The sequence below is a fragment of the Panthera uncia genome, chromosome B1 (assembly GCF_023721935.1).
Source record: "Panthera uncia isolate 11264 chromosome B1, Puncia_PCG_1.0, whole genome shotgun sequence".
Lineage (NCBI taxonomy): Eukaryota > Metazoa > Chordata > Mammalia > Carnivora > Felidae > Panthera > Panthera uncia.
The window spans coordinates 158,988,882-159,011,233 of NC_064811.1; the positions used below are offsets into that span (position 1 = coordinate 158,988,882).

General features: G+C 36.8%; 1 protein-coding gene across 4 annotated transcripts in view; it reads right to left on the reverse strand.

Annotated features, from left to right (window-relative positions):
- LOC125923288 (A disintegrin and metallopeptidase domain 3-like) overlaps positions 1 to 22,352 on the reverse strand; it is a 114,311-nt gene that overhangs the window by 82,743 nt on the left and 9,216 nt on the right. For all 4 annotated transcript variants that reach the window (XM_049631476.1, XM_049631474.1, XM_049631475.1 and 1 more), the window contains exons 3-4: positions 21,142 to 21,197; positions 16,623 to 16,701 (exon numbers count right to left, since the gene is read on the reverse strand). In XM_049631476.1, coding sequence (XP_049487433.1) covers positions 16,623 to 16,701; positions 21,142 to 21,197 — 135 coding nt within the window. The remainder of the gene's footprint in view (positions 1 to 16,622; positions 16,702 to 21,141; positions 21,198 to 22,352) is intronic.

The window sequence follows — 22,352 nt, forward strand, 5'->3', positions numbered from 1 at the left end:
CCAATATAGAGATTTGGTATACCCTTTCAATAGGGATACTGCCCCAGAGCACTGCTATATGATCACAAAACGGCCCTCTAGCTCCCAGCCTAACCCAAAGCATGAAACAGGTTTGTCCTCATGTCTAGAGTCCCAATTTTTCTGAAGGGGCTACCTAAAGAACTAGAACCCATTTCACCGGTCTTGGAGCTCTAATAGGTTCAGCACAATCTGGCCATCCAGGCAACAATGGAGATAGAGACTTGGGCTAGTAGACACCATGGGTTTCTCCCCCATGTCCCCACTAAGCACAGAATAAGTGGACAAAAAGATGCCAGCTCTGCTTCTCCTTGAGGAAGGAAAAAGTTGACCCATACATGTAGTTTCCCTACTTCACCAAAACTGCCAAAAGAACTGGCATCTTTCTCACCAATCCTGGAACACAGATGGGCCAAGCACAATATAGTTGCTTGGATGAGAATAGAGGCGGCAGCTTGTGAGGGTAGATGCTACTAATCCTCTCTCCTGATCAACACAGAGCAGGAAAAAGCACAGATGCATGTTTCCCCCTGGAGAGAAAAAGAGTTGGTAGAGGCCCCCCAAATGATTGGACAGGATGACTTGTTGAGATACTTTTCTGTACAAGGCCTATCAGTGAAGATTGGGCAAAGCAACTACTTTTGTCTAATGAGCAGATACCAAAACAGAGAGTCAAATAAATGAGTAATCAGGAAAAGACATTTCAAATAAAGGAAAAAGGTATCTCCAGAAATGGATGCTAATTAAATAAAATTAAATAATTTACCTCACAGAGAATTTAAAATGTTCACTGAGGTCAAGAGGACAATGCATGAACAAATTCACAATTTCAATTACAATTTTCAGAGACAGAAAATATTTTTTAAAAGTACCAAACAGAGGAAGGAGTTGAGATCCTGGAGTAAGGGGACCCTAAGCTTGCCTCATACCTCAAACACACCCATTCTGAACACCCAAGAACTCAAATTGAGAGAACAAACTCAACATCTAAAGGGAGAAAAACAGCCACATCGTGGAAGGTAGGAACTGCAAAGAGTTGATTTGGGGGAGAAAAGAACAGCAGGTGCGGCAAAGGGGAGAGCCCTGATCACAGGACGGGATAGGACAGGGGAGGGGAAGGGAGGGGAGGGGAGGGGATGGAAGGGGAGGAGACGGGAGGGGACTGGAGGAAAGAAAGCACACATAGGCGACTGCACAAGAAAAATTCTTCCCCAAAACCACTGACTAGGATAGGGAGAAGGGCTGAATGCCAGCCACAAGCTTATATAAACAGTAGAGTACAAAGTCTGAAGTATTAGAAGTCCCTGAAATCACTGGGGTCATGCCTAAGAGGCTTAGTAGTGCTCCAGTGGGGATGGAAGACAGAGACCTGGAAGGGAAAGCATGGTCTGAGGATCCCTGGGTCACATAGGGAGAAACAGTTCCCCTTCTTGGAGTGCATTTAGGAGGGGTGGCACTGCCTCTCTGGGGACAAAAGAACTGGCAGTGTCAAAGTACTGCTCTATTGAGTAGTACAGGAACAGAGACATCAGCTGAAAGCAGCAAACCCTGGTGCCAGCTTTTTGTCATGCTTTACCATAAATTCTAAACCACTGCATGGTCATGCAACTCCCTTTATGGGGTAAACTAGCACAAGGGTAAACTAGCACAGTGTGGTGAGACCCTCCCAAGAGATCAGTGTGGAACTGTACCACATAGTTCCCCCAAATGCAAAGTTTTAAAAACCAGATACACACCTGAGATAAATCACAGGAATACTGTGCCACCTGGCAAGCATACAGCTCACAGACAGGGTAAAGGCAAGGATCTGACAGAGGCCAGGGACACATGAGGGGTGATTGTTTGCTCTTCTATGAGGGATTCCTGAAGACTGGCAGGCACAAACTACCCACTCCAGAAACTAGAGAGTAGAGTGAAGCCATTTCCCCCACATCCAATAGCACTGACCAGGTCAACGAGCAACACAGCATCCCACAGTGGAAGCCATAGCCTCCTTACACCAAGCCCCACCCCACTGCACCCTGCAGGCACATGTCTACTAGGGCAAGTCTGCGTATCTCTCCCAGAAGACCCGCACAAACACCTTGCACACACCAAGTCTACTAAACATAGAATGCTGCAAAGCTTCAGCTCTAGGGGGAATAGAATCTAGCTTCTTTTAACAAGCAGACCAAACACACCTACTTAAAACTTGCCACACAGTGGACGAGGTCCAAACACCCCTACTGCAGGCAAGGAGAAACTTTGCAGAGGATTGACCTAAGGGAAGGAGCAGCCAAAACACAACAGCAGAGTGCACACTCTGAAACACCTCCTGAAGCACCAGACCCAAGAAAGTATTGGACCTCTCCTTAATATAGCCACTACTCTCAGAAGCAGGAATGTAACAGGCTTTCCTAACAACTACCAAAAAAAAACAATGACCTAGAAAAAATGACAAGATGGAGGAAGTGACCCCCCAAAAAAGAACAGGAAGATGTAATGGCCAGGGATTTAATCAAGACTGATATACGTAAAATGCCTGAACCAGAATTAAAAACAAACAAAAACAAAAAAACAAAAAACAAAAAAATAGTAATAAGGATATTAGCTGGGCTTGAGAAAAGCATAGAAGACTGTAGAGAATCCCCTACTGCAGAGATAAAAGAACTAAACCTAGTCAGGCCAAAATAAAAAATACTACAACTGCGTGCAAAACTGACTAGATACAATGACAATGAGGATGGATGAAGCAGAGAGCAGAACAATTCAGTGATATAGAAGATAAAATGATGAAAAATCATAAAGCTGTAAACAAGAGGGAAAGAAAATTATTGGATCATTAATGTAGACTTAGGGAACTCAGTGTCTCCTTAAAATATAATAATATTTAGGGGCGCCTGGGTGGCGCAGTCGGTTAAGCGTCCGACTTCAGCCAGGTCACGATCTCGCGGTCCGTGAGTTCGAGCCCCGCGTCAGGCTCTGGGCTGATGGCTCAGAGCCTGGAGCCTGTTTCCGATTCTGTGTCTCCCTCTCTCTCTGCCCCTCCCCCGTTCATGCTCTGTCTCTCTCTGTCCCAAAAATAAATAAAAAACGCTGAAAAAAAAATTAAAAAAAAATATATATATAATAATATTCGTATCATAGGAGTCCCACAAAAAGAGGGAAAGAGGGCAGAAGCAAATAATAGCTCAAAATCTACCTAATCTTGGGAAGAAAATAGACATCAAAATTCTAGAGGCACAGAGAACTCCCATCAAATTCAATAAAAGCTAGCCCACACCAAGATATATCATAGTCAAATTAACAAAATACACAGACAAGGAAAGAATCCTGAAAGCAGCAATGTTAAAAAAAAAAAGTCCTTAACCTACAAGGGAAAACATATCAGGTTCATAGCAGATCTATCCACAGAAACATGGCAGGCCAGAAAGGAGTGACAAGATGTATTCAACATGCTGAATGGGAAAATCTTCAGCCAAGAATACTATATTCCACAAGGCGGTCATTCGGAATAGAAGGAGAGAGAATAGTTTCCCAGATAAATAAAAACTAAAGGAGTTTGTCACCATTAAACTATATCTGCAAGAAATATTGAAGGGGACTCTTTGTGTGGGAAAGAAAGATCAAAAGCAACAAAGACTAGACGAACGGAGGACATCACCAGAAACACCAAATTTACAGGTAACACGATGGCACTAAATTTATATCTATCAATAATCACTCTGAATGTAAATGGACTAAATGCTCCAATAAAAGCTATAGGGTATGTGAATGGATAAAAAATAACCATCTATATGTTGTCTACAAGAGACTCATTTTAGACCTAAAGACACCTGCAGATTGAAATTGAAGGGATGCGACCATGATGTCCGTCATGCTAACGGACACTAAAAGAAATCTACAGTAGCCATACTTATATCAGACAAACTAGATTTTAAGTTGAATCTGTAACAAGAGATGAAGAAGGGCACTATATCATAGATAAGAAATCTATCCATCAGGAAGATCTAACAATTGTATATATTTATGCCCTAAACTAGAAAGTACCCAAATATAGAAATCAAATAATGACAAACAAAAAGAGACTCATTGATAATAATAAAATAATAGTAGGGGACTTTAACACTCCACCTACAGAAATGGACAGATCATCTAAGCAGAAAATCAACAAGGAAACAATGCTTTGAATAATAAATTTGACCAGATGGACTCCACATATATATTCAGAACATTCCATTCTAAATTTTTTTAATGTTTATTTATTTGAGAGAGAGAGAGAGCTGGGGAGGGGCAGAGAGAGAGGAGACACAGAATCAGAAGCAGGCTCCAGGCTCTGAGCTGTCAGCAGAGTCCAACACTGGGCTCGAACCCACTAACTGTGAGATCACGACCTGAGCTGAAGTCGGACACTTAACCAACTGAGCCACCCAGGTGCCCCCAGAACATTTCATTCTAAAGCAGCAGAATATACATTTTTTTCAAGTACACATGGAACATTCTCCAGAATAGATCATGTACTGGGTCACAAATCAGCACTCAACATCTACAAAAAGACTGAAATCATACCATGGATATTTTCCAACCACAATGCTATTAAACTTGAAGTCAACCACAAGAAAAAATTCAGAAAGACCAGGAATACATTGAGGTCAAAGAGCATCATACTAAAGAATGAATGGGTTAACCAGGAAATTAAAGAAGAAATTAAGAAATACATGGAAGCAGGGGCACCTGGGTGGCTCAGTCGGTTAAGCGTCTGACTTCAGCTCGGGTCACGATCTTGCAGTCCGTGAGTTCAAGCCCCGCGTCGGGCTCTGGGCTGATGGCTCAGAGCCTGGAGCCTGCTTCTGATTCTGTGTCTCCCTCTCTCTCTCTGCCCCTCCCCCATTCATGCTCTGTCTCTCTCTGTCTCAAAAATAAATAAACATTAAAAAAAATTTAAAAAAAATACATGGAAGCAAATGAAAATGGAAACATGACAGTCCGAACCCTTTGATACACAACAAAGGTGTCCTAAGAGCAAAGTAGATTGCAGTACAGGCCTATAACAGGAAAAAAGAAAAGTCCAAATTGTTAACCTAACCTTATACAAGAAAAGGAAGAGCAAATAAAGCATAAAGCCAGGAGAAAAATGGAAATAATAAAAATTAGAGATGAAATAAATGATATAGAAACATAAAAAACCTAGTAGAATAGATCAACAAAACTAAGAGCTGTTTCTTGTAAAGAATTTATGAAATTGGTAAACCCCTAGCCAGACGTATGAAAAAAAAAAAGAGGACTCAGATAATTAAAATCATGAATGAAAGAGAAGAGATCACAACCAACACCACAGAAATACAAACAATCATAAGAGAATATTATGAAAATTTATATGCCAACAAACTGGGCTCTTTGGAAGAAATGGGTAAGTCCCTAGAAATATACAAACTACCAAAGCTGAAACAGGAAGAAATAGAAAATTTGAACAGACCTATAACCAGTAAAGAAATTTAATCAGTAAGTAAAAACCTCCCAACATAGAAATGTCCAGGGTCAGATGGCTTCCCAGGAGAATTCTACCAGATATTTAAAGAACAGATTGTCTTTTCCCCATTGTGTATTCTTGCCTCTGTGGTCATTGATTAATTGACCATATAATTGTGGGTTTATTTCTGTGTTCTGCATTTTGCTCCATTGATCTAGGTGTCTGTAATCTATGTGATCCATTGATCTATGTGTCGGTAAACACATACTTGAAGAAAAAGAAGATCTCAAATCCATAAACTAACTTCACACATCAAAGAACTAAAAATAGAAGAATAAACTAAGGCCAAAGTATCAGAAGAGAGAAATAACAAAGGTCAGAGAAAAAATAAAGAAAATAAAAAGTAAAAAATTAAGAAAACAATAGAAAAAATCATGAAACTAAGAGTTGTTTCTTTGAACAACTTGATAAACAAAATTGACAAACCCCCAGGTAGATTAAGAAAAGAGAGAAGACACAAATAAATAAAATCAGATATGAAAGCAAAGATCAAAAGAGAATACTATTAATAATTATACACCAACAACTGGATATCATAGAAAATGGGCACATTCTTAGAAACATATGACCTACCAAAACCAAATCACGAAGAAACAGAAAATCTGAACAAACCTACAACTAGTATGGGCTCTAATCAGTAATCAAAACTTCATAACAAAGAGAAGCCTAAAACCAAATGACATCACTGATGAACTCTCCCAAACACCTAAGTAAGAATTACAACAATCTTTCCCACACTGTCCCAAAAAACGTTAAACAGGAGGGAACATTTCCAAACTATTTTACGAGGCCATCATTACACTGATTTAAAAGCCATACACACAGTCCACAAGAAAACTACAAGTCAAAAGCCCTCATGAATACAGACGCAAATTCTCAACAAAATACCAGTAAACCAAATCCAATGTAATCCAAAAAATGTAAAATTATTTTACATCAAGACCAAGTTAGATTATCCCTACAGTGCTAGCATGGTTTAATGCACAAAAATCAATTAATTTGATAAACCACATTAACATTGTAGAGGATAAAAATCACTTGATCATCTGAATAATAGAGAAAGAATTTGCAAAATTCAACATACTTTCATAACAACTCTCAACAAACTAGGAATAGAAGGAAATTACCTCAAAATAATAAAAGGCTATTTATGAAATGTTATTTATGAAAATAACATGGTATTCAACAGTGAAAAACTGAAAGCTTTTCCTCTTAGATCAGGAACAAAGCAAGGATGCCCAATCTCACCAGTTCTATTCAATGTAGGACAGCAAGTTCTAGTCAGAGCAATTAGATAAGAAATGAAATAAAAGGCATTCAAGTCAGAAAGGAAGAAGAAAAATTGTATTTGTTTGATGACGTGATCTCATATGTAGAAAACCTAAAGATTTTACATACACACACAAAAGAAATTCAGTAAAGTTGCAGGACACAAGATCAACATACAAAAAAATAAAATGAAAATAAAACCTTCCTTATCTAAAAGGAAAATTAAGAAAATAACCCCATTTGAAATCACACACACACACGCCAATAAAATACCTAGGGATAAATTTAAGGTTAAATACTTGTACTCTGAAAATTACAAAGTATTGATGAAAGAAATTAAACAAGACACAAACAAATGGAAAGACATTCCATGTCCATGGATTGAAAGACTTAACATTGTTAAAATTGTTGAACAGACATTTCCCAAAGAAGATATACAAATGGCCAACAGGTATATGAAAATATACCCAACCCTGGTTATTAGGGAAATGCAAGCCAACACCACAATGAGATAACATCTCACACCTGTTAGGATGGCGATGATCATATAAAAATAGACAAGACTTGGCAAATGTAGAGAAACTGGAACTGTTGTACACCATTAGTGAGAATATTATATGGTGCAAGTTGCTATAGAAAACTGAGTGAAAGTTCCTCTAAAAATTAAAGGTAGAGGGGAGCCTGGGTGGCTCAGCCAGTTAAGTGTCTGACTTAAGCTCAGGTCACGATCTCACATTTCTTGAGTTCGAGCCCTGCATCAGGCTCTGTGCTGACAGCTCAGAGCCTGGAGCCTGCTTCAGATTCTGTGTCTTCCTTTCTCTCTGCCCACCCCCCTTCAAAAATAAACATTAAAAATTTTTTAAATTAAAAGTAGAATTAGCATACGATCCAGTGATGTCATTTCTGTGTAGTTATTCAAAAGAACTGAAAATAGGATCATGAGGAGCTATTGATATTCCTGTGTTCGTTGCAGCACTATCCAAAAGAGACAAGATGTGGAAACTACCTAAAGGTCCACCAATAGATAGGTAGAGTTAAAAAATGTGATATATACATTTAATGGAATAATATTCAGCCTTAAATTAAATTCTGCAATATATGCAAAATGTATGGACCTCAAGGACATTATGCTAAGTGAAATAAGCCAGTTACAGGAAGACAAATATTATGAGTCCTTTTATGTGAAATATTTAAAACATCCAAATTCATATCTCCAAAGACTGAAATGATGCTTTCCAGGGACTGGGGAAATGTTGAAATGGACACTTACTAAGTAGTGAAAGTTTCAGTCAAGGGGTCCCTGGGTGGCTCAGTAGGTTAAGTGTCCAACTCTTGATCTAAGCTCAGGTCATGATCTCACAGTTCATCAGGGCTCTACACTGACAGCACAGAGCCTGCTTGGGATTTTCTCTCCCTCTCTCTCTCTCTCTCTCTCTCTCTCTCTGTCCCTCCCCAACTTGCACACTCTCGCTCTCTCTCTAAAAATATGTAAATAAACTTAAAAAAAAAGTTTCAGTCAAGCAAGATGAATAAATTCTAGTGGCTTCTATAAAACATCATACTTATGCTCAATAATAATGTAATGTATACATAAGATTTGTTAAGAGCATAGAACTCATGTTAAGTATTTTTGCCACACAAAAATATATATAAATTTTGTTAATGTTTATTTATTTTTGCGAGAGAAAGAGAGAGACAGTGTGCAAGCTGGGGAGGGCGGAGAGAGAGAGAGAGACACACAGAATCTGAAGCAGGCTCCAGGCTCTGAGCTGTCAGAACAGAACTCGACGTGGGGCTTGAACTCACAAACTATGACATCATGACCTGAGCCAAAATTGGACGCTTAACCCAGATGCCCAATATAAATAAAAATTAAGAAAAAGAAATACGGCTGAAACTTTCACAAAATTAACAAATGCCATAAACATTTGGGTTCCGTGAGATGAGCAAACTGCAAAGGGAATGGACCTAAAATAACTCACAGGAACAAAAGATCACAATTAACAATTAACAAAACCAATAGAAATATCTTCAAAGTAACCAGAGAGCAATGTCACATAACCTATAGGGGAACACCAATTTGAATGACAGCAGATTTCACATCTGAAGTAATGAGGCTATAAAGAAACACTACAGCAATTTTCAAGTGCTAAAAAAAAGTACATCAAAAAAAAAAAAGAAAAGAAAAGAAAAGAAAAGAAAGAAAGAAAGAAAGAAAGAAAGAAAGAAAAAGAAAAGTACAGTCAAACATGAACTCTATGTATCTGGAAAATTTATCCTTTAAGAATGAAGGAAAAAGAGAGTCTTTCTCAGACAAAAGAAAACCAGGAGACTTTATTACTAGCACACATACCCTTAAAGAATATCAGAAAGAAATTCCAAAAGTGAAAGCTAATATCACAAAAAGACATGGAATTCAAGAATCTGGAAAACCAGAATAGATAAAAATAGCAGTAAGTATAGTGGACTATCGTTTCCCTCATGAGTTTCTTAAATCATATTTAGTAGTTGAAGCAAAATCATACAATATCATGTGACTTAAGATACAGATAGGGATATTTAGGCAATTATAACTTAAAAATGTAGAGGTTAAAGGAACCTACATAGAAATAATTTTTGATAATTCACTTGAAGTAGTAAAAATTCCACAACAGTAGACTATTATAAGTTATATATGTATATTGTAATATCTAGAGCAAATATTAAGAAAGTTGTTGGGGCACCTGGGTGGCTCAGTCGGCAGAGTGTCTGCCTTTGGCTCAGGTCATGATCTCCCTGTCCCTGAGTTCAAGCCCCGTGTCGGGCTCTGTGCTGACAGCTCAGAGCCTGGAGCCTGTTTCAGATTCTGTATCTCCCTCTCTCTCTGTCCCTCCCCCACTCATGCTCTGTCTCTGTCTCTGTCTCTCTCTCTCTGTCAAATATAAATAAACATTTAAAAAAATTTTTAATAAAAAAGAAAAAAAGAAAAAAAAGGAAATTGTAATAAGGAAAATACTTTAAAACCCTACAAATAAATCACAATGTAATCCTAAAAATGTTCAAGTAATGCAGAAGAAGGCAATAAGAGAGGAACAAAGAAATGAGAAACATAGAAAAGAAAACAAATATATGTACATTATGGCAAACAAAATCTCTAACATATAAATAATTACTTTAAATGTATGAGTATAGAAACATCAAATAAAATACCAGATGCTAGGATAGATGAGAGAAAAAAAAAACCCACCATGGCCCAACTAAATATTCTCTATAGGAAATTTACTTCAAACAATAACATAGGTAGACCGAAATTAAAAGGATGGAAGATTTATGTAATGAAAATATTTATAAAACAAAGAAGAATTGTAGAGAATAAGCTTAGGAATTCCCTGAGCCTGCACTGATGGGTTAACAAGGCATAAAGAATTACGAAGCCATAGGACACTCACACCCAAGTTTGGGTAAACAAGATTAAATAAATAAAAGCGGGGGGGCAGAGGCCCCAGTATAGAGAGAACGGGGCAAAGGCCCCAATATAGAACATAGGTATATGAAATAAACAAGATTAGGTAGTCAGGGCAGAAGCGCCCACCAACTTAGTACTATAGCAGAAAACTTAGTACTTTCACAGGAAGGAAGGACCAAATTTGGTAAACAGGTAAATCGGGCTATAGACCCCTGTGGGTGAAGTTGCCCAGAGAGGCGCTAATTAACAAAAGAAAGGTGCCTTGTTGACCCTGAGGTTACTTGCTCTGTCTTTCTAGTCCCCTAGACCAGTTTAGGTAAACACAGGTGGTACCTCATGTCTGCTGTAAACATCCTTCCACCCCACAGCCCACGGGCCAGGATTTTGTTTTGCATTACCCAAACCCCTAACTCTGCATATCTTCAAAACCCCCTTTCCCTCATGTCCATGAGTTAATGTTCACAGTTTCATTTTCCCTTTGTGCACATCCATCATTATGTTTGTGAGCCTTCTGATCCTAATAAAAACAGAGCAAGGACCCTTAATCTGGGCTCTCGTCTTTTCCCAGACATTAGCCATCTCTTGCTTTCAATCCTATGTCCCGCTCTCTTGATGGACAAGAAAGAACTCTAGACCCAGAGTCTATGACAAAGAATGGCTTTATTAATATCAGATAAAGTGGACTTACTAGCAAAGAAATCTACTAGGGACAAGGAGACTCACTGCATATTCATGAAAGCATTAATCCATCAAGAAGACATGGCAATCCTAAATGTATAGGCACCAAACAATAGAGCTTCAAAATATGTGAAGCAAACACTGATACAGCTAAAAGAGAAGATAGAAAAACAAAATAATAAATAATTCAATGCACTCCATTCAGTTATTGATAGTACTAGACAGAAAATCAGTAAAAATACAGAACTGAAACAGTGTCAATCAAAATGATCTATATGACATTCATGGAAGACTGCACCAACAATAGCAGAATACACATTTTTTCATAAGTATCTAAGAACACTTACCTACACACATAATATACTGGACCATAAAACAAACCTTCACAATTTAAAAGATCTGAAATTATACAGAGTACATTTTCTAACCATAATGAAATCAAACTAGAAATCAGTTGACAAGGACAACAGGAAAAATCTCCAAACACTTGGAAACTGAACAATGCACTTTTAAAAAATACATGAGTCAAACAAGCCTCAAAGGAAATTAAAAAAAAAATACATATGCCCTTATTAAAATAAAAATACAACACATTGTTTCAGAGTGCAGTAAAGCAGTGCTGAGCAGGAAATTTTAGCACTAAAATGCTTGCAATAGAAACAAAGGAGGTCACAGTTTGTAGAAATACAAGTGTTTTCCCCAACAAATAGAAAAGAAGCACAAAATAAACCCAAAGTAAGATATAAGGGAGAAAGTAATAAACATAAGAGGTAAATGCTATGACATTGAAAATAAGACAATAGTATGGAAAAAGCAAGAAAAAAACTGGTTCTCTGATAAATTCAATAAATTGAAAAATCTCTAGCAGGACTGTTAAAGTTAAGAAGAGAGAAGACAGCAATTAATCATGTTACAACCAAAACATTCCTGTGGTCATTAAAAGGATAATAAGGACTGTGACATAATTACACCCATAAATTCCATACCTGAGATTGAATGGACCAATTCCTTAAAAAACACAAACCACCAAAACAATACATATGAAACAGATAAGGTATTTCCATAAGTATTAAATAAAGTGAGATGGTAATTAAAAATCTCCCGCCATACACATAAATAAATGTCCAGGGATTTCACTAAAGAATTTTACCAAATATCTTAAGAATGAACATGTACTTTAAACAACTTCTTCCAAAACACAGAAGAGAAGGTAATACTTCTCAATTTATTTTACGAGGCCAGTATCACTCTAATACAAAAATTAGACAGTCAGTACAAAACAAGAAAGCCACAGAGTCACAGACCAATATTTCTCATGAACTTTAACAACAACAAAACCAATAAATTATTAGCAAATAAACCCAGTCACCAATAAAAAGAATTATATAGCAGGACCAAGTTGTAGCTTTTCTAAATATGCGATACTGTTTTCAATATCTGAAAGTCAATCAGTGCAGTCCATCATATCAACAGGCTGAAACAGATTTATGTGATCTTATCAACTGAGGCAGAAAAGGCATTTAATTGAATCAAATGCACATACTTTGATGTAAAAAAGAGATCTTAGCAAACCAGAAATGGAGAATGTCCTCAACTTTGTAAAGAATATGTTTTAAAAACAACCCTACAATTAACATTATCCTTAATGGTAAAAGAGTAAATATTTTATCCTTAAGATTGGGACCAAATGAGGGTGTCTGCCCTCACTATTGTGATTCAACACAACTGGAAGTTGTAACAAGCACAGTAAGGCTAAGCAGAGAATAAAAGCACATAGATTGAAAATGAAACAGAAAAATGTTCATGTTTGTAAATGACAGGTCTATTTAGAGAATCACAAAGATCTACCAAACAAATGAAAACAAAACAAAAAGCCATCATAGAATTAATATGTAACTTCAGCAAGGTTGTAGGTTTGAAAATCAAAAGAATGCAATTCTAGATAACAACAAATATATAAAAACTGAAATTGAAATACAATAGCATTTACAATTGCATCAAAGAAAACGAAATACTTTGGTATAAGCCTAAAAAACTACATACAGAATCTGAATGCTAAAATTACAAAATGCTAATAAAAGACACTTAACAAAAGATCAAATAAGTGGAGAGACTCGTTGCATTCATGGACTGGAAGACTCAACATAGTAAAGATGTCAACTACCCCCAAACTGATCTGTAGGTTTGACATAATGTCTATCATAATCCTAGCAACACCGTTTGTATACATATAGCAGGTTTTGTCTAAAGTTTATATGAAAAATTGGGGTGCCTGGGTGGCTCAGTCAGTTAAGCATCCAACTTTGGCTCAGGTCTTGATCTCATGGTTCGTGAGCTCGAGCCCCGCATTGGTGCTGACAGTTCAGAGCCTGGAGCCTGCTTCGGATTCTGTGTCTCCCTCTCTCTCTGCCCTTCCCCTGTTCACACTCTGTCTCTCTCTCTCTCTCAAAAATAAATAAAAGATTAAAAAAATGTCTATCTGAAAAAACAAAATATCTGGAAGTCTAAAAATCTTTAAAAAATGAGAATAAGTGGGAAGAATCACTATAGTTTACACAAATGTTTAAGATGCAGGTAATCTAAAGACAGCATGATAGTGGCAGAAATATATATACACATAAAAGAATTGAATAGAATAAAGAACCCGGAAATATATACACAAAAATATGCCCCACTGACCTTCTCACAAAGATGCAAGAGCAATTCAATGCACAACCTCTGTCAAAAGAATGAAACTTGATTCAAATCCAATACCTAACATAAAGCTATATAAAAGTGAACATAGGGGCGCCTGGGTGGCTCAGTCGGTTAAGCGTCCGACTTCAGCTCAGGTCATGATCTCGCGGTCTGTGAGTTCAAGCCCAGCATCGGGCTCGGTGCTGACAGCTCAGAGCCTGGAGCCTGCTTCGGATTCTGTGTCTCCCTCTCTCTCTGACCCTCCCCCGTTAATGCTCTCTCTCTGTCTCAAAAATAAATAAATGTTAAAAAAAATTTTTTTAAAGTGAATATAAATGTAAATAAAACTATAAAACTTTTAGGAAACAAAAGCAGAATATTCAAGAACCAGGGATATATGGAGCTCCTAGGCTTGATAGCTAAACCACCATTAAAAAGGGAAAGTTGATAAATTAACCCTCATCAACATTAAAAACTTCTGACCAAAGAGATACCTTATGAACAGGCTGTAAAGACACATTACAGACTGGGAATAAATGTTGGCAAACTACACATCTGACAACAGATCTGTATTGAGAATATATAAATTGCTCAAAAATCAAGAGTAAAAACCAAGCAATCCAATTCAAAAATGGGTAAAAGACATTAATAGACAGTTCACAGAAGGCAACAAATAAGTACATGAAAATATGTTCAACATCACTGGTCACTAGGAAAATACAAATCAAAATTACATGAGATAATCACTATACATCTATCACAATGGCTAATTTTTTTTAAATGTGATAATACCAAAGGTGACAAAAATGCAATCTTTATCTCTCATACATTGACAGTGTAAATGTAAAATGGTAGAGATGTTCTGAAAAACAGCTTAGTAATTTTTTTCTTAAAAATAAACTTACACTTACCATATGATCTGGCAATCATATTCCCAGACATGTATTCCAGAGAAATAAAAAATTATATCCACACAACGAACTACCCAGAATGTTCACAGAAACATTATTTTTAATAGCTAAATTGGAAACAATCAGAATTATCTCTCAATAGGTGAAGTGTGAAAACATCTAAACCTGGTGTGGGAATGTGGTTATTTAGAAATTCAAATTTTTAAATAGGTTTCAAGTGATTGAGATTTTCTATGATTTCTTCCCTCAATTTTGGTAAGTTGTCCTTTTCAAGGAAACAGTCCATTTCATCTAAACTATAAAATGTATTAGCATAAAGTTTTCCTAATACCCCAAAATATCATCTTATTTTCTGTATGACTAATCATATATCCTTTTATTCCTAATAGTGATGGAATTTTGTTTTGTGCTAGTTTAGCCTTACTAGGGGTTATTAATGCTGTTAGTCCTTTTAAAGAACTAAATTCTGGGCTTAAATTTTTTTTCTATTCTTTTTCATTTTTCTATCTCATCGATTTCTACCCTTATATGCATTATTTCCTTCATCTACTATGTTTTATTTTTTATTTTTATTTTTAAAAAAAATTTTTTTTTTAACGTTTATTTATTTTTGAGGCAGAGAGAGACAGAGCATGAACGGGGGAGGAGCAGAGAGAGAGGGAGACACAGAATCGGAAGCAGGCTCCAGGCTCTGGCCATCAGCCCAGAGCCCGACGCGGGGCTCGAACTCACGGACCGTGAGATCATGACCTGAGCCGAAGTCAGACGCTTAACCGACTGAGCCACTCAGGCGCCCCTCATCTACTATGTTTTAACCCTTTGCAGAGTTTTGCATTTTGTATTGGAAGGCAATTAATTTAATGGCAACCTTCCTTAATCTTCTTGTTGCTAAGTTTTAGGCCTTGGGTAGGGAACTGGGGTGATAAGAGTATCTCTTACCCTAGAGTTTGGTCCTTCCTCCTAAGAATTAGCCTTTCTGGTCTCAGCTGAATGTCTAGGGTGTCAGCAAAGTCACCTTACTCTCTCTGGGCTGAAAATCCAACATCTCCCAATACTGTTTGACTGTTAGTATTATCTCCATTTTACTCTCTGCCCTTCAGTAGAGTTTTATCCAGCACATAGGCAGCCTAATCTTTAGTAAGGGACATAAGCATAACTCCCCTCCCCATAAAAAATCATACATCTGATGGCCCCTCTTCTCTGGTCCTGTGTCATGCCCTTTCCAGCTGCTTCAGCAGCACTGAACTCCAAATTCTTTGAGTTCTGCTTGGTTCCAACTCCCTATGCTCTGGTTAAGACTTTATCCTCAGTCAGAGGGCCAAGTTGAATATGACTCACTTTCTGGGCTTTCTTTTCTCTCAGAAAAACTTCCTGATCAGCCTATTGTCAAATGTCTCAAAATAGGATTCTCATGTATTTTGTTCTGCTTTCTAATTGCAAGTGGTGAAAAAGACAATGTACTAATGATTTTTATTTTCATCTTCTCTCAGTTGCAATGTAGCAGAAGAATCTTATCCTTCACTTGCATTTACTTCTTCCCAATCATCTGTTCAGACACACGCACGCACACACACACGCACGCACGCACGCACACACACACACACACACACATATCTCACAGACTAAAGCTAACTTTCTCACATACTTAAAATTTCTTGACTCCTATCTGCATTTTGGGAACAACACAAACTCATGTCTCACATGTGAACCTATTCAGATTCTGTAACCAATATGCTTTTGCATCCTCACTATCCCTTTCTATAAGGTGTTTCCACAAAGTAATTCCCACCACTTCCTCCACTGCTCATGTCCTATGAAATCTCAATTAAAATGATCTGTGTTTTGGGGTTTCTTATTCTTTGCTCCGTAACCCACTTTCTTTCTCAGACCTCTGATAGTTTAAACAACCTTTTTGGGTAAGGGATTCCTAAATTCCATATCTGAAAAGTAGTTGTTCTATTTAATCTGCCTTCATAGTAATTGTTACATTATATTTGGGTTTCTGATCTGTTTGCCCAATAATTCTGTGAGGTAGAAAGCATCCTTTTTCTTCCCACCAATGGCACCTTAGCTATATAAAAAACTGCAAATATACACAGCAGAAAGCAAAACTTACCTTTGTAAATGAAGAATCTGGATACAATACTCCTGATTTGTTGTATGCATACACCAGGAAATGAGGGTCTAAAAATGACCTAATTCAACCAAAGTAATAACATTTCATTGTAATAGTAACATTAACAAAAATAGAATCCTGATATTAAGCAATTTACTTTCAATTTTACAAGCTCAAATATCCAAAAATTAAATGGACTCATCTGTTGATTATCTAGTTTGCTGACAGTATATTGTGTATATAAGAAAAAATAATAAGCAGTATAATAATATCAGTAGGGACACCATAATGACATAGATTTATGTAGAGTAGAAACTAGGACTTCCAGATTCCCATGGCAAAGTTTTCTTTTACGTTCAATGATCAATAAAACTCATGTCATAAATATGTTAGTATTTGCTAACAAACAGCCATGGATTGGTAATAAAAAAATATATGCTTTTCCTGTCAGTTTCCATGAAATTATGCTTTGGTAAAAACAATCCCAGAATTCTCAATGCCTTAAAACAATGATTGTTCTTTACAAGTTTATTACAGAGTCAATTCCACACTACTTTCATTCTAGAACCTGGGTAAAGACATACCTCTTACCCCTGGAACATGCCTTTCTTGTAGCAGAAAGAGAAAAGGAAGTGTAGAGGCACACAATAGTTCTTAAAGACTTTGCTTAGAAGTGGAAGACCAGTGTTTTGCTCAAATTCTGTAAGCTAAATGATCTCTATAGATAAACCTCATATAAATGGTACTGAAGTTTAATCTTCTTACATAGAAGATAGTGATTCTTATGGAACAATCTGACACCATTATTTATTGCCAGGGTTTCTCAAGGATCCAAATATCAAAGGGCAGTTCAAGACCAGAATCAAGGAAGGACTAGAACATTCACAGAGTGTTTTCTTTCACCACTTCTCTTTCCAGACCTGCTTTATCATCTCTCATTCCTGACAGCTTTCCCTTTTCCTCAATTCAAATAACAAAACCACAGAGCTTCCCAGAAAAAAAGACTGGTATTCATCAGCTCATATTGTACATATATTCAAGGACACGCCAAGTCGCCTGGGTTGGTTTAGATGCAAGTACCTAGAACATGTGGCAAAAAAGCAGAGCCACATTTTAGTAACTAAGCATGTAAATGGAGGTGGTGGAAATGGAAATCCAGAATCATTTCCCAGGAAAAGGAATTTCAACAGGTTTCTGACAAGCACAATTAAAAGGATAACAGTTTAGTTTACAAGTTTATTCATCCTTAGTAAAAATGTATACTTTTGCTTCTACACAAAACAGTAAAAAAGTCTGCCTTAGTGAAGTAACAGAAATACAAATGATCATTCAAGGGAAAACAATATCCAATGTAAGGAAAATTAACAACAAAAGGGAAGAAGGCAAAACTTAAAAGCAAGTTCCTAAGGAAGTTGAAGAAATTGATTACAGAAAATAATCATTATTTCAAGAAAATTTAACAAGTTAAAAAGTTAATAAACTTTCAAAGGAGACCATTTCAGAGAAAAAAAAAGACACTCAAACTAAAATAATGACAGTTAAAAATAAATAATTCAATAAATGTGTCAAAGATACTTTGTCTGCTGAGAACAGAATTAGAGGCCTAGTCAATAAAGAGAACGAATGGCTGAATAAATAATAAATGAGATATATTTATTTGATTTATATATATTACATATGTATTTACAATCAATTAACTCATTCTGCACAAATCTGTATAAATGACTCTCAAATAAAAATGTTATGCAAAATGTTGCACAAAAAGCACAGCCTCAAAACCAGAACTACACATAATAACATAATAAGTATCTATTGCTCACACTTCTGGGTCAAGTACGAGTAGCCTTAGCAGTTCTGCTAATGGCGGCCAGGCTTGCTCAATGGTCTGGGATTCAGCTGAATGTTGGCTGATCTAGAGATGATTAGGGCACCTTGGCTGTGCCCCACCTGTCTCCATCTCCCAGAAAGTTGGCCCCAGCATATTTTCATGGGGATGGCAGACAAGATGGAGAGCAGGAACGCAGGGGAGCTTTTTCAAACCTCTATTTGAATCAAGTCAGCTAAACATCTTTTTGGCCAAAGTCAGTCACATAGCCACAGAATGGGCTACATGATTTGCAGGGCCCGTGGTGAAATGAAAATATGAGGTCTCTTGTTCAAAAGTATTAAGAATCTCAGGGCAGCAACAGCAGAGAATGAAACCATGTACAGGGCATGTCTAACCATAGTGTCCTGGGGGACCACATACCCATGAAATTGGCCTTGCATAAGTAAACTCATATCCAAGGGCTGGGAGTGGGGAGGCTGAGGTAGATGTATATATTCTACCTCTTGATGACAGAAACTCAAAGTTATATGGCAAAGAGTGAAGATACAGGGAAAGGTAAAGAATTGGGGTCACTTTATTGGTCTACCATATTAAGATAAATAAATTATATAGAAGAGTACTGTGTCATTTGTGTCTACTTAAAGTAATAGTCAAAACATGGTGATTCTTAATCTCTAGGCATACAGATGAATGATAAAATTATGGCAGAAGAATATATATCAGTATCATAACTATGATTAGCACTGGGGAGTGAAAGAACTGAATATATCTAGGCATGGGAATAATAGATTTCACTATTATTTGCCACATATGCTTTTTAGAAAAATACATAAATAAAATGCTTGCATGTGTGTCATTCATAGTGATATATATTATTCTCAGAATTTTCCTTTTTTAATTTTTAATCAAAAGAAAAAAGTCAATATAGAAAAATTAAGACAAATATAAACTATGGACTTTGGGTGATAATGATGTGTCAATGTGGAGTCATCAAATATAATGAATGTATCACTCTGGTGGGGCATGTTGATAATGGGGAGGCTATACATGTGTGGGGGGGGTGGGAGGCACAGGGTATACAGATACTCTCTGTACCATCTACTCAATTTTGCTGTGAACCTAAAACTGCTCTGAAAAATAAATATTCAACTGGAAATAAGAAACTACAAATAGCTGATAACTGTTTAGAGAAGATGTTTAGGGAAATACAAATTGACACGAAGATGTGATATAATATTTTAGCACATATTGCATGCTTTTGAAAATCTAAACTGCTACTTTCTTTCCAGAAACTGAAAATCTCTCTCAAAATCTTAATATAAAATGTGAGTAATAAAGAAGGTTGTTGTGAAAATTAAATTAGTTACTACATGCAAATTGCTTAGAAATACACCTGGCAAATGGCATGTGCTCCTTAAATGTCTGTTACTTTTGTTGTTGTTGTTGTCACTATTATTACTATTACTCATACTTCTTGTTACAGAAACCCATTTCTTAATACCAACCCTACAAAAGAAAACCTCTATTACATAAGAATTTACATACAAGGATGTTTACTGCAGTACTCTTAAGTGATAATTCCTTGAAATAACTTATGTGTCAATATTACATACTACAGAATGCTATCTATTAAAGAATGAGTTAAAATATATACATAGAGCCAGAAAATGAACATTATTAAATAAGACCTGCTAGCAGCAAAACTATTTCCAACTGTGTAAAAACAAACTTAAAAAAAATAGGTTTCTATATTTTTATTTAAGGGAAAGATGAAATTTAGATAGAAAATGGTAGAAGGGCACCTGGGTGGCTCAGTTGGATAAGCATCTGACTTAGATGCCGTGGATCATGATCTCACAGTTCAAGAGTTTAAGGCCTGCAACAGGCTCTCTACTATCAGCACAGAGTCTGCTTCAGGTCCCTCTCTTTGCCACTACACCCTGCTCAAAAATAATAAACATTTTTAAAATTTTTTAAATGTTTATTAATTTTTGAGAGAGACATAGTGTGAGTGGGGGAGGGGCAGAGAGAGAGGGAGACACAGAATCTGAAGCAGGCTCCAGGCTCTGAGCTGTCAGCACAGAGCCCGACGCGGGGCTAGAACTCACAGACCGTGAGATCGTGACCTGAGCCGGAGTCAGACACTTAACTGACTGAACCACCCAGGCACCCTAGTAATAAACATTTTTTAAAAAGAATAGAAAATTGTGGAAAGATACACATAAGATTATTAATACTGGTTTCCTCAAAGAGCAAAAGTGGGAAACAGAAAATTTAAGAGATTAAATTATATATTATACCAAGATAAGAAAAAAATTATGGCATAATATTTAGTTAAATGCTTAAAATCACATAAATATATAAAATGACATGAAGGTGAACAAAATTAAACAGGGACAGATAGAGTTATTCCTTTAATTATTGCTATTGTGGTTATATTTCAAGGAGTTACATAGAGTAATTTTAATTTACCTAATTACACATTAATATTTACATCATTAAATCAGAATTTGGCTCCAAAATTAAATTTAAAATCTCAAGATGAAGACTTGAAATTCTAATCTGATTTGAATCACAAAGATGTAACATGTTAAATATAATAGTCATGATCTTGTTTAGGCTCAATTTAGGGTAGTGATTGTAAAACTTGAAGAAACTGAAAAGTATATGAAAAGAAGAATGGCCACTTACTGTATTTCAAGATGGAGAGTATATGTTTTCCTGTCAATTTTGATGGCATACATGACCTACAGCAAAGTATTCAGAGAGAAAGTAATTAATAGAAATTTAAAATTCTTAAGTCAGAAGCCATAATTTTTTTAAATGTAAGTACTCTTTCGTACAAACATAGATGGTATCACACACGTCTCAAAATTATATATACATGTATGTTGCTATCTTTCTTCAATCTCATCATGTATGACAGAACGAATAATAATTAAATTTCACTAAAATTAAGGAGGGTAAATATATTTTAAAACTAAGAGCATTGGTCATTAGCATTTATTGTCATATGAAATTTTAATTTGAAATGGGTACATTTAGGAATGTTGGGTAATCTTTGAAGACACTTGAATTCATCTTTTTTTTAAATGTTTACTTATTTTTGAGACAGAAAGAGCACAAGAGGGGGAGGGGCAGAGAGCTAGAAGGAGACACAGAATATGAAGTCAGGCACAGAGCCTGACACAGGGCTTGAACCCACAAATTGTGAGATCATGACCTGAGCTGAAGTCGGATGCCTAACCAACTGAGCCATCCAGGCACCCCTTAATTATCTTCTTTCTACTTTGCAATTTCTAGCCCAAATAAATTAAAAATTAAAGAATATAACACAGGTTGTGGGGAGCTAAGATGGCAGAGTAGTAGGAAGACCCAAAGCTTGCCTTATCATTTGAACACAGATAAGTATCAAATCATTCTGACTACCCAAGATATCCATCTGAAAACTGACAGACCAAAACGCACAACTAGAGGGAGAGAAGAGACCACATTGTGGAAGGTAGGAGATGCAGAGACCTGGTTTCCGGGAAAATGGATTGCAGGTGCTACAGAGGGGAGGGAGACCTGGTTACAGAGAGAGGAGAGAGAGAGAAAGACAGAGAGAGGAGCACATAGGGGATCATACAAGGAAAACAATTCTCCCAAAGCCAATGACTGGAAAAATGAGACGGGTATTTTCCTGAGTTTTTACAACCAGCAAGGCTCAAAGACTGGAGTTTTAGAGTTTGCTCCTGTGGAGAAAGAGGGAAGATAGCCCAGGCTGAGACAATCTGAGGATCTCCCTAGGATGCACTGAGAGAGACAATTTCACCCTCTTGGACCACATCGGGGACAGGTGGCATTGCCTCTCTGGGGACAAAAGAGCTGGTGAGTGCCATTGGCCTCCCCTGCCCCTCAGC